Below are 13,977 nucleotides of genomic sequence, written 5' to 3' on the forward strand. Positions count from 1 at the left end.
GAGTGTCAGACACATTTGTCATCCATGAGACCGCCAGCATTTTTCCTAACTGCTCAACTCATGTTCCCTCTGAGCTCCTCCTCATCTTACTGTCTTCCAGGTATTCAAGTTCCCCCATTCTGTAACTGCCTAGGATGTCCTCATTCTCTGTCTCCTTTTCAACAACCATTAACTAAGCTTCATCTTTCCCTTTCCAAAAACCTGCCTTACCTTCTCTGTGACAACCACTTCTTCACCAGGACCTCTCCTCTGAAGGCACTGCATATGCACGGGAACAGGTTCAGCCCCACTGTCATTTCTAGCAAACTTTCAACCTCAACGCCAAATCTCCAACCTGAAATCTCAACTTCTCTTTTACTGAAACTGAAAACTTTCTGGGAGAGATGGAGTACAAGCCCAGCCAGTCAAACTGGGAGAACTGAAGAGATCATCCAGTGAGACAGGAGAAGAATGAAAATAGTGTTTTTAATATCATTTACAGCAAACTTACAGTATGTATTTCACATCACATATTTCTAAACTGCTCATCTGGAAAATATAAGCTGCAAAAATACAGAACACAGTACTCAAAATATATCGAGCATGTGGTTTCTCTTTTTTTTTTTTTTTTTTAAAATCAATTGTACAGTGAAACGTTTCCTTTTCCAAACCAGGTTTTGGTTTATTTTGGAAGTGCTGCTAAACACCTGCAAAATTAGCAGCAGCCAAACCAGCACACCTCAAAGCCCTTTCTGAGAACCACTATCCCCTGGGCACTGCAGGAAAAGACTGACCTACAGCCCGAGGCAGGGGAGAGGCACCTGGGCTCATCCAGGTCCCATGCACACTGCTACAGACCATCTGTGGAGATATCCTACGCGGGAAGAACCTTCTTCACGTACAACCACACACAAATGCTGCTCTGCCAAGGTGACTATGAAGAACAGCAATGGTATGAGGGACAAACATCACTGACTGGTCTGGTATGGAGCCAGGTAGATACTCCTCCAATATTGTGGAACCTGCACAGAGCTCTGTGGGGGAGTTTTGGGCCATAGGTGTGACAAACTGCATGGGGTGGTCTTGTTTCTCCAACAAGACAATCAATGTGGAAGCACCTTCCACACACTGATGAAAGATTACATCCAAGGCCAGCCGCAAACACTTGCTAGAGAATTCCTGAGCTTCTGAAGGCTGGAGGGAACTCTCACAAAGAACCTAGTTAACAGGGCACGTGGCAGACCTGCCTCACTGAAATGTGTTAATTCTGTTGTTACACCATGGAGAAACACGAGGATGGAGAAGGGAGTGGGTTAAGGAACAAAGTTAGTTCCTAATGTTCTTATTTGCCAAAAAAAAAAAAAAAAAAAAGCCCCTCAATGTTTGCCAGAGCCACAGAGGGGCCAGCTGGTTGAGTTAAGAACACAACTTCTTTCCCAATCTGCTTGGAATTTTAAGCTCTCAAGTTTGCTCAGCTGTAGCTGCTGCTAAGGGATCTGAAGGGTGGAGAATAACCAGGTTACATAGGCAAGGCATATGCTCTTGATCAACTTCTGCATCAGGAAAACAGGCAAAGAGAAATCAGCCAAACTAAAACATCGCTTTTCCTCCACCATGAATGAAGCATGGCCAAGGAGCGGCTGGGCAGCACTGTTGCTTCTGCTCACAAAGTGCGTCCAGCCAAGACCTGCTCTCCTCTTGCGTATTTAAGCTGCCCCCACTCCCTCCACTATGGCTGGTTTTCATATGGTGCTTGTGTCTCATCTATACAGGGTAAAAGGAATTTTAACATTTTCTTATTCCAAACATTTCCCACCTAATGCCATTTATGCGCTTCTAGCTCACAAGACCCCAAATGTCCCCATGCCTGGAATGTGATGGAAGTACATACAGCAGGGAAAAAAACATTTCTGCAGACTGCATTTAACTTGTATCAAAATCCTAATGAACACCACATTTATTGTACTTTATTTACATGGTAGTCACGTATAATATAATACAATACAGCGTTCCATTTGCAGTGGTAGGCACTATGGGTTTTAAAAGGTCACAGCTCTTCCCCTGCTCCCATCCCCACCGCTCCTCCCTGCGGACATGGTACCGAAGCGAGCCAAGAGCTCCCTTCTGCACAACCTCAGCGCTGCTGCACTTCTCCACTGAACCCTGCTCTGAGATGGCTCCTTCCCAAAAGCAGATGATGGGAGCCGCTTTCATGTGCTAACACGGAGACTCCCGAGTTTTGGTGGTGGTGGACCACTGGCAACCCTTAATGTTTGTCAGGGACAGTTATGCATAGCCTCATCACCATGCTTTGCACTGAAAACATCGTGAAGGCAATGTGGGGCTGTAGACAAGCGACAGACCTCTGAGCACAGCTTATAGGCCACCTGCGATCAACAGAGCACAGTTTTGGTCCCACTGTGCTTAAGACTAGGAAAATGTCTGTGGGTCTTCAAGAGGGATCATCCTCTTCCCATCAGGCAGAAAGCATTGCATGACGGGGGTCATTTCTTCCTTTCAAGTTCATACAGAGTTGTGAGGCACTGAAAACACAGCACTGAGATGTAGTTTACATGGAGAGGGAAATGCAGTGGTATTTGTGCGATGCCATACCGCAAGAGACAAGGGTTCTGAAGGGCTAAGATACACGTGTCAGGGAAAGATGCCATTCGCTGTCCAACCAACTGGCAATTCAGTTGGGAAGAACTAAGATACGTTAGGCCATATGCAACTCTCTGATTCCCGAAAGATTTTTGCTTTCGATCTAAGAGCTGTGCAAACATCGCAAATAAAATTTGCACCACCTGCTTCACCTTAATACCAATTTGTTTTTGTCTGGGTTCATACCCTTCTCGTGTTTGCTCTCAGCAATTACTCAAATGAACGCAATAACTGGTAGGAACACTGGAAGAGAGAGAGAATTTCAAGCATCTGTGAGAGAATATTCCTGGAAAGTGGATTGTGAGTTGGAAGCCAGCACTTTGGCTGTCCTGGAGCAGTGCATGTCCAGTGGTGCTCTGCCCGCTGGCATTGAGCAAGGAAGATCTTGCTCAATTCCTAATCATATACTTTTGAACTAAACATTTGTACTGATGAGAAAATTCCAGCCTAGGGAACTCAGGGAGCAGAAATATCCCCCACGATTTCTATGTCCAGGCAGAGCAAACAGATGTGTATGAAGTAGAAGAAAGCTTTTCCACACCCCTCCAGACCACAGACGATATGCAGAAATGACCTTGCAAATACACTGGAGGCATTTTCTTGGTTTTCTCAGCAATTCACAAGGACGAAATAAATGGGAAAATTCATTTATGAAGTTGCTATAAATTATCTGCTGAGTTGGACTTGACAAGTTTCTTATTGCTTTCTGCCATTTGAGGACACCAACTTTGTGTAGAACAAGCCCAGCACTACAAACTGTCAGGGTATTGCTAATCTTTTACCTTCCTAGAGTATGACACTCTACTCTGCTGCACTTAATCTGAAAAACGTGGGGGAAACATCACAAACTCATAGTATCCTGAAGATGCCATCCCTGGAGTCACTCTATTCATCAAACAAATGACCGAAGCAAGATTTTGACAAGCAAACCAGCATATACACTACAGGCATCCTACAGTCCCACTCTTGCAGCCATCTAAATGGATTCCTCTGTCCACGTGGCTTCTCCTGAATTCCCTGTGTCCTTTCGGGACTGAGGGATGCTCATAGCCCAGCAGCTGCGGCAAGACTGAAGCTGAAAGAAAAGCGGTCCATGTTCATACTCTGTCAAAGAAAACACTGGTACTGCTTCCGAGTACACGGAGCCTCCTTCTGCGCCACTGGATTCAGGGAATAGACAATGGCCAAAGATATTACTTGGCATCACTAGCTAATAAAGAAGTACCTAATGCCTAAGAACTGCTGAAAGGCCATTTTTCAGCGAAGCAATTCTATTAAGACTCAGATTGGCTAGAAATGTCAATGGAATGATAGAAAACATCATTTGCAGCCTAGAAGTAATAGATTTAGTGTATAAAAGCAGAACAAACCATAATATTTTGAGCATATGTAATACTAGGTGAGACCTGCTGGCATCCCAAGCAAATTTAAATGCCAGTCAATAACTCTGAGCACCTTGTATTGACTTGGTAGAGCTGAGCTGTGCTTTGCCATCGGGAGGAGGGAAGAACTGTGGCTGGAGAAAGGAAGCTGATGGTCATTTTGGAAGAAATGCCCACAAACCGTGGGTCTTGGGAAGGTAGGGCAGGTGGGTCTTATCCAGCGGTAGATAATCCTTTCAGGAACTCCGGGGGGCTCAGCCACTATGCCCTGGTTGTTCCTTTCCTCCTTGGATCAATCTCAATCATCAGATAACTGAAGCTGAGCCTGGCTCATGCCAAAGGCTCCCATCACTCGATTGCCCGTCTGAATAAACTGCTGCCTACGTTCACACCAATTGTATCTTGCCTGCCTTGTGGGGACAGGAGGGTGTCATGGTGGAGGAAAAGGAGAATATCCAGAGTCTCCTGGAGTTGCTGCCAACAGAAAAGGCGAGCACAGCAGCAGCATGGGGTGTTGGGAGAGCTGAACTCAGATTTAGGTCAGAAAAGCAAAAACTCCTAATACAAATGGGAACAGGTTGGTATTATTGCTAATATTCAGGGGTGCTTTTCCCTACACACAGAAAGCCTGTGAACTTTGCAGGCATTAATCAGATCTAGAGAAAGAACAACAACAGACCTGCTTCTGTCTGCAAAGATAGTTCACATGAAATTAGGGGGATCGGTAAGCATGGCTGTGTCTAAAGGCAGGGTGAGAATAAGTCTAGAAACCCTTGTGAATAAAGGAACAAAGCTGTTACCACCGCAGTCCAGTGAAGTATTTGCACATGTCTTTAATACTGACAATTCCCCATGTCACCTGCCAAGAATAAAACAAACATCACACCAAGATTGTCCAAGTCTTAAGAAAATACTGAGCTCAACACACCCAGCTGTGACAAACTCTCATATGGCAGCAACAGCCGTGGCTGAATCAGGGGCTAAAGCTTCACAGCTGGTAGCCTTCAGGTTGTCTTGGGTTTGCTGCAGAGTGAAACTGCTGGTTACGAGATGGAATCATCTTTCTGTCTCCCAGGACCTCATTTGCTGAGAAAAAATACGTCTGACTGAGACACAAAGGTAAACCCAAAGTACATTGCCTCCAACAGCAACGTAATGAACATAAAACTCTGATGGGGATAGGAGGGACTCCAAAGCCCATTCATTCCCTTAATTTAAAAAAAAAAATTGTTCAGGAAGAAATTGCCAATGCATCTCAGCCATTTGGAAATACTCCAATCACTTTCCAAATGTCTGCAGACCATCAGTTCAATTCTGAAGCATTTTGAAGCATAGCTAACTCAGCTAATTGAAGCAAATTCCTCTCTCCATCTTTCCAGCAAGGTGAGACCCAACTGACATTAACAGTAGCAGCACTGAGTAGTTCAGTGCATCTCGCAGTGGTATGGCAGTGTGAGGTCCCTATTAGTTGAACTGCCGAGGAATGGAAGCTTTGTCTAGATAATTCAGGTGATGGCCTTTTCGGTCCCACTGTACATCCAAGATGTGCTGGGGAAAGTCAGGTGGGTGATTTCAGTATGTATAAAAAGAAAGTCTGAAAATGCATCCCCTTGTTAACAAGGATGCAATGGAACCGATTCTAGTGTCATCTGCACCAATTTTAGATTGGGGTCCCCTTTTGATTCCACTGGGGCTATGCCAAGGTGGCATCTGTGCAAGGGAAAGGAAACCCCAACCTGAAGTCATGCAAGGCAACTGGACAATCCCATAGAGACTGCTAAATCTCAAATAGTTTATTTTTTTCAAACATCCCATTCCTTAGCTGACAGCCATGCAGGGAACACAGTGCTTGGAAATGTCAAAATAACATTTCTGCTGAGACTGAGGTCTCAACAAGACCCTGAATTTCAACGGCCCTGAATATGGATTAAAAATTTCCAACATTGGATCTGGACTGCACAGCTCTGACCGTGCCCCTGTTTCTGTTCCAGGAACGGACATTATTCTAACTCCATCCTTGTTCTTAAGTTTCCTGCACGGTTAAGGCAGTTGCGGGATGGAAGTGAAGTGCTGACAGGCAAAGGCCCATACTGCAGTTTGGGAAGTGGGAGAACGTTTGAGACTCTTCATTTGTTATTGTATAAGAAAAATTGGGTCGCAGGCAAAACTAAGCTTGTGGGTTTGAAATAAGAAAAAACAAAGAGCCTGCTGGAATTGATAAAGGTTTTGGTCTGTGTGTTTTCTTTAAGCTCTGTTCTTGAATCTGTACCAAAGCACTGACAGTAAAGCCCTTCATGATGCAGGCATCTGATACATCCTTAAGAAAAATCCCAAGAGTGGGATGGGGAGAGAGCTTTTCAAAAGTCGCATTATCAAAAGAAATAAAACAACAATCACGCAGGTATTTTAAGTTACAGCTTAAAAATAATGTAAGTAACCCCATTGAACTGAGTCTCCCATACATACCAAGAGGAGAGAGTAAATGAAAAAAAAAAAACGAGAACAAAAATGAAAACGTTAAGTACCCTGGAATCCTGTTTCTATAACTCTGGTCAAGGGGGACTTTTGACTGTACTGACAAACCACAGCTCTTGAACACTGGGAGTTTGTTTTGCATCATGTCAGCATGCTATTCTCCTTCACCTTGGACTTTCAGAGGGGAAAAAATGAAATTGTGAAAGGGGTTATAGAATTTCAAGCAATCAGGCTTTTAGAAAGGTTCTATTCTGTGACATTTGTGTTTGAGTCTGAATGTGTGTGTATAGCACAAAATTATGAGCTAACATTTGAAAAGACAGCAATCTAAGTAATAAATTTGCAGAATGAAGAGAACTGTACAGAATAATTTCAAAGGCTTACACTTAACAATTATACATATTTTATGAGACGGTTATGCACCCTGTGCCTTTTTTAAATTCTTTGTTCTATGGATGCCTTATCTCTATTTTAGCAAACAGGATATACTAAACCAATCTAATGGTCTAAAAAGCATCATTTACCACCCAACATAACAATGGCACTGCATAGCTTAGTAACTTTTCTTTTTTCCTTAAACTCCTAAGTGATTCCCAACATGGCTGAAAACCAAGAATCAAATATTTGCAGTTACAGTATTTGTCGAGTATTTGGCACAGTGGAGTTTATTTGATACACCCTTTTTTGTTTTGCCCTTATTGTTGCTGAACATATAATGCTGTGCATAAACTACACACACACATGTAAAGTCAGTCAAATGGAAGCAGTTTGATACCCCACACCCATGTTTCAATGCCTAGTTAAGAGAAAAGTCTGCTAAAAAGGTGTTGAACATGAGTGGAAAGTTATCAACCCTCTGTAATCGTGCCAGCTCTGGGGTGTCCACTGCCAGCAATGGACAAGGACCTGGGGACGATCAGCCCCTCCACCAGCTGCATGGAAGTGACGTCCAGCATTCGGTTCAATGTGCCAGGTTACTTCTCTAAACATCTGCAAGTTCACAACAGCTTCAAATGCAAACAAAGGAGCTTTTTGATTATGATGCTAACCCTTAAAACCCTTCTGACATTTAGTCCACTGGAAATGGGTCTGGTTCCTGGAGAAAATTCATCAAACACAACCAATTTGTATTGCTTCCCAGCAGGAATGTTTTGGAAAAGAAAAATATGCATGCAAAATAAGCCTGACCCAATGCTTCTTGAAATCAGATGAAAGCTTTCTCATAATTTTTGCAGGCTTAAATAAGACTGCATTGCAAAAGCAAAGCCAGATCTGCTCCTGCATGGGTGTCTCTTGAGGATCTGAATGAAAATTTCAGAGGTGATCAATGCTGGTCAGCCCCTGCTCCCATAACCCAGCCTTCCACAGGAACACTATTTGCACATCTAAGGGCAAAATGTGGCCTCCAGGAGGGAAGATTATTTCACCTTCGTCACATGGATTCCACTGAAGTCAGTGGAATTTCTCAGGTGAAAAAAAGTATCAATTGTGAGGGCTGCAGGATTAAGGTCAGTATCCCTTTCATCTTGTACACACGCGCACGCGCACTTACTTTAAAGAAAACATCCACCACACAACTTCTAGATTGCAAATTATATATATATCTTTAAAAACTGGAGAGAACATAAACAGCCTCTCCATATATATATATATGTATTCACTGAGTCACATAGAGTATGAAAAAACTATATTATGTAAATCATCATATTATCTATAATTCTCCAACTGACAATTGTTTTTATAGAGACACAGTGCATTTGTTCTTTTTTTTTAAAAACGTATTATGTGTCTTCATTGGCTTGGTAGCATATTAGAATGAAGGCGTATGGATAAAAAAACACAGAGGATTAAACAAACCCCTCAGTCACATTACGTTTGGGAGAATTAAACAGGATCCTTCCCCAAACGAGCATAAATAAATCCTCCCTATGGAAAAGTGTCAGCGATTTAAGGGTTAACATAGATTTGAAAATAATTAAAAAAAAAATCTTATTAGAGGACTACACAGACAAGTATTTAGAATTCATCTCCCTTTAAAAATGACAGCACGTTTGGCAAGTGTGAGCAAATGTCTTGAACTTTCCTGGGTTTGAGAGATCTGAGCACAGCTATTCACAGACAACCACAAAGCTGCAATCTGCGAATAAGCCTCGGCTGCAAGGGCTGGGATACCTCTGACAGCATTGCTCGCCACCTGGAAGGTTTCCAGCAGCTTTCAAGGTATTTCTCGTGGAGTCGTGGCTGGTGACAAGGTGTGACTGGTGGAACAACTCCAGCACCGCTCCCTCTCTGCCGTCGCAGGAGCGCAGCGGGTTTGAACAGCACCCAGACCGGCTAACCCTCAGCCCATGCTGCGGTGCTCCGCGTACCTCTGGGACCCCGTTTGCAACTGCAAATGCCTATTCCAGCATGGCCGTTATCACCTTGCTTTCTCTATGCCTCATGGCCAAGCCTGTCCGTTTGCCGAGCTCTCCGATGAACCTCTGCAGGTGCCCTTCCTGGAAGCTCGTTCTGTCATCAAAGGGGCTGGTACCCAGCCACAGCGGCTCCCTGCTTTCTCCACCACCCCACAGGATGTCGCAAGTGATCCCACTAGATGATGCTGTTCTCAAGAATCCTGGCTGGGTCTGACTTTGAGAAAAAGACAAAAGTTTCCTGTGTTGCTGTTGTTGTTTTGCAGCTGTGTTTCTTCATTCGTGCTCTCTTCTTGTTTTTATTAAAAAGGACCTTTGTATTATTAATATAGTTCACCCCTCCACAGTCACTATAAAACAGACTCCATATTTTCACACCACTCATGATCTTCAAGGTTATAGATAAATTTTGTCCTATGGGATTGATTTTGGGGCACCGAGTCCCGCCCCAGATTGTCTAGGGTGAGAGTAGAGGCAAAAAACTCACTAGTGCTGAGACCACCTTCGTGGTTCTTGATATATCTTTTATAGTTTTTCCTCAAGCACTGCCAGGTGGTTGTATATAAGATGAATGCAAAAGACTTCAGGGCTATAGCAATACTAACATACAGGTATCTATAGACCACGTTGTCGTACAGCGCGCAGGCTCCTTGCTCGCCACAGAATGTGCTCCAAAACAGACAAGTGGAGTCAATTCCAGCCCCAAAGATCAGTGGAGGTGGGATAAAACCTGTCAAAATAAGAGAGACAAATCATACTTTTACGATCCTTATGATAAAGAGAGAAGATGTGATTGCAGTGAATGGAGAGAGAGGATACTTTATCGAGGTTATCGGTCCCAGCTGCAGCCTGTGATTCTAATTTTTGAAGTTTTAAATCAACCTAAACAAAGTCTGTGGATGAGTTTTTAGTTTGGACTCAACATCTATGGAAGAGATTCGTGCTGATATCAACATGCAGGAAGGATTTTACTCAAGTTTAAGTGGCTTTTATTAAGCTTCTCGTTTGCCTAATGAGACTGAGTGGAGGGATAAATGAAAGAGGAGGAGGACAACCTTGCAGCTTTCCCTCTGTTTAAATATTGGTAATTCTGCACTTTGGGGTGTTCACCTGAAGGATGTCATAGGATTCCAGTTCAGAGCTTGAAATCAGCTGGGGCACTGAGGTCTGGTTTTGGACCTTTCCCTGACACAGAAGAAGGTTTTCTCTGGGTCTAGGGAAAATAAACAACAGCCTCCAATAGATGCCAAAGATTAAATCTGAAAGGAAGGGAAAATTTCAGTGCACCATTAAATGAAATATCACAGCAGGATTCTCCCACAGCCATTGCAGCTAACTACTGATGAGCGTTTCTCAATCATAGTTTGCAGCAGAGCTGCAATCTTCAAGCAAAGTAATCACTCCAATCTCGTTTAACTAATAAAAGCAATGTTTTCCTCCCCTATTTTTCCCCATCCTGCAGGGATATTGTAGAGGGCCCCTGCTTCACATTACCCCAACGGTGGTTAGGACATCCACGTTCCAGCTTTGCCGTCCCCAGCCAGCACACGTGCACCGAGTGTGCAGCACTCAGAAGAAAATGTGGATGTTCTACATATGTAAACCATCTCTCTTCCTTCTGCTATGTTTAGGGGCGGGAGGGTGGGAGTGGATAAACCCTGGAAAAAGCCCTGATCAGTAGAATCATTGCTGTAGGTTAAGGCAGCAAGCAAAGGAGAGCATCATAGCTACTGAAGCCAAATAGCGGGTGGGCACCACCACCCTCAACAGTATGACTGTGAGGTGCTGTGATGCCTCAGACTCTATACATGTGTAGGCAAACAGACACAAGGACTGCAGTTTCTAGACAGAAAAGTATTTAATCTTGGATCCAGTTTCACCATCAACCTGGATTTCCACGCTTTAAAAAAGATACCTTCCTTCAGCTTGTCACGAACAAAATAGTGACATTCATGACACATATCCTAAGACTACAAATAAATTGTCTTCACTGCTCCCTGTAGTAACCAGGATCTCTTTATTTTATTTTGTTGATGACTAGAGTTCTGCAGATTTTGTTTGATCTTCTTTACATGTTAATAAATGCAGGAATTAAGAAAGGCTATATGGGCTGTTGGTACTCATTTTAACGAGTCGTTAATAGGACAAGTGTAGTAAATAAAAACAGATGATACAAAAGCAAGACAATCCTTTTGTTAGAAACACTAGTTACAATCATCATGGCTAAAAATCACTGGTTATGCTCTGGAAAAAATGTCAGTGCCAGCTCCCTGTTTGTGATTTCAGTGACTGGAAATCCCAGACTGGCCTAGTTCTGCTTCTCAGTTAAAAGATGCTGGGTTGGATGGGGTTTTTTTTGAAACCTGTGGACAAGTACGCACTCAACCTGGAATTTAAAAACTCAGCTGGGCTCCTGTCAGAAACAAGCAAAGAGACTGTGCTGCTGAATGCAGTTTGTGTGCCCAGTGCTGCACTGGTGCTGGATGCCACCTAAGGGGGTAACATCCAGACGTGGCAGTGACCATGGAGCCAGGAGCCACACGTTTTCTGGACTAAGAGAAAACTGCATTTGGGCCATAACTTTGAGGTGTGAGCCCCTACTTGTTACCATGGTGAGAGATGTTGGTACAAAGCTTTGGAGATGTACAGGCTGAACTTCAGAGAGAGCTATCATCCCCATCTGCTGGCTTCAGCTGGCTTTCCAGGTTTTCAAGATAATTTGGCCTGGAAATTGCTCCTCATAAGGAGGACCTGTTTTCATTGAACTCCAAAGCTACACCCATGTGCATGCAGGCACGGATGTGGAAACCTTAAAAAAAAAAAAAAATTAAAAAACTTTTAGCAACCAGTGAGTGTTTCAGGTCGTTTTTACCAGAGTTCAAGAGACTCACAGGAGCAACCTGGTGCCTAGACCCTCAGAAAAAGGAGGTGAGGGGTTGCACTGCAGACTGGAAAGTCCTTATGAGAGAGAAACACCGTGTTTCTGTCCTCTTGGAAGAGAGGCAAACAACATGGACTCAGAGGAAGAACAAAAGGAAGCTCCCTGGTAAGTGGAGACTTTGCTAGGATGCATGGTTAACACCATCCAGAAAGGATGCATCCAGGATCTTACAAGTCTAAAACTCTTTGCCATTCCAGACATTTCCATTCCAAACCTTTGGCTTCAATGGCATTGCTTTACTCTCTTCTCCAGGAAACTGCAGTAATGCTTTTATACGAGGACACTGTTAGGCTGCTCTGTCACAGCAGAATTCCTACAGAGTAAGATAATACATCCAGGAGGATACCTGGAGAATTCAGTTGTGTTTCATGTTATTACAGTGAATATTAAAGAGATTCAATCATGTTTTACCTCTTACTACAAAGTGTTGCAAAAATTTCTGCTATTTTATTGCAGAAACTGTAGGGCTATATAAAGAAGCTGCTTCTGTCTTACTGAAATCTATTAGCTACGATTGCACCTCCGGGTCTCATACCTCCTATATTTAATACTCTCCTTTGGTTCAAGAAGCAGCCATAATCACTCTCCTCTTAAGTCAAAGCTTAAAGGTGAACTGAAAAGCTTTTAAAATAAATCAGTAAGGCTATTCTCAAACCTCAGGTTGTTAAGGGCAAGATTTGGATACTCTTGCTCATATTGAAAAGTATCTTTCCTCTTCATTTTCTGTGGGTTATAGCTACATTGCTGATGTGTTTCTGGATGTATTGTCTTATTTCATGGTTATTCCTTAGTGACAGAACAACATATAAAGTTTAAATTCTTGCTATGGCTTCTTTATTGGAAGAAAATAAAAGATCTATTCAACTTAAGCACACATGTCTGAGCCTGGTTTTGGAGGAATGCAAGATGCCTCTATCTCAGGAGGTTTCTCTCTTTCAAAAGGAAAAGATAAAGAAAAAATCTTCCCCCTTCAGTACTTTTTCCTTTGCAAACAACAGCCCACAGCCATCCTCCTTGCACGCTTGCCTGCTGACACTCCTCATTCAGCCAGCGAGAGCTGAAGACAGGCCAAGACCTGAGAGCAGCCCCGACAGCTCAAGAAGATGCTGTCTTTGCAAGGCTTGAACCAGAGTTGACCCAAGTCAACCCAAAAGCTTCTCTGACTTCTCAGAGCTCTGGATAAGATCACTTGATGGAGCTTTCTCTGTGACTGCAGCTACTTCACCAAAAGCAATGAAAATCTAATTAGCTTTATCGTAAACCGCTCTGGGACCCCCATGTCCCTTTCAGCTAAAGGGCAGTAAGTTGTTAGAAAAAATAAGCAAATAAATGAGGTCACTTACTCAAAATGATGTACAATACTGGGATTTCAGTCTCTTACTTCCTAGTGTCTTTGAAAAGATGACATTTTACTCTCCAGCCCATTCCTTTGAAACTGGGGGGTCAAGCAGGGAAGGTACTGCCCATGCCCAGCTCAAAAAGTAAATTCCACCCTCACAACACACAGAAACCCAGTGCAGGAGATGGACCCACACAATGATGAATCACAGAGGATTTTTCCCTGAATCATGAGATTAATGAGCTGAAATATAGGAGCTTTAAAATAGAAGCCATCTCTTCAAAAGGGGAAAAACCCTCCACCCAGATACAAGAAGCAGGTGAACAACAGCCCAGTGTGTTCCTTTTAATTCATACATGAGAAGCACATACTGGTCCAGATGAACAGCCATTTGCATTTTAATGGGATATTAACCCACAGGAAGATACAAGGACTCAGCCTGTCTCATTTTACTATTTTCCTTTCTGAGACACCTAACGGAAGGGACCAACACAGCATGTAACACAGGTCCTATCCCTCAAAGGAGGATGAAAATGCATATCCCTCTACTTCAGCAATATGCAGTACAGCAGTAATTTTGCAAGCTGCTGACATGTTAATAACAGCTATAGAAGAGTAACTGGTTGCGTGGGATCATGGCAGAAATGGTCATTTCTCATGCAACAGCACATTTTCTTCCATTAGCACAATTCAAATGGCACGAAAAGCGCCTTCAGGAGCCTTGACGTGATCTCCTTCATAGAGAGGGCTCAGAACCCATTGTGTCAGACCCCACTCATAACAACC

General features: G+C 43.2%; 1 protein-coding gene across 1 annotated transcript in view; it reads right to left on the reverse strand.

Annotated features, from left to right (window-relative positions):
- Positions 1–9,261: 9,261 nt before the first annotated feature.
- Positions 9,262–13,977, reverse strand: part of SLCO3A1 (solute carrier organic anion transporter family member 3A1) — a gene marked incomplete at both ends in the record, with an annotated part of 137,871 nt that continues 133,155 nt past the window's right edge. The window contains one exon of the mRNA XM_082005273.1: positions 9,262–9,641. Within this exon, the coding sequence (XP_081861399.1) occupies positions 9,262–9,641 (380 nt within the window). The remainder of the gene's footprint in view (positions 9,642–13,977) is intronic.

Source organism: Phaethon aethereus, assembly GCF_964289735.1.
Source record: "Phaethon aethereus genome assembly, chromosome: 12".
NCBI classification, from domain to species: Eukaryota; Metazoa; Chordata; class Aves; order Phaethontiformes; family Phaethontidae; genus Phaethon; species Phaethon aethereus.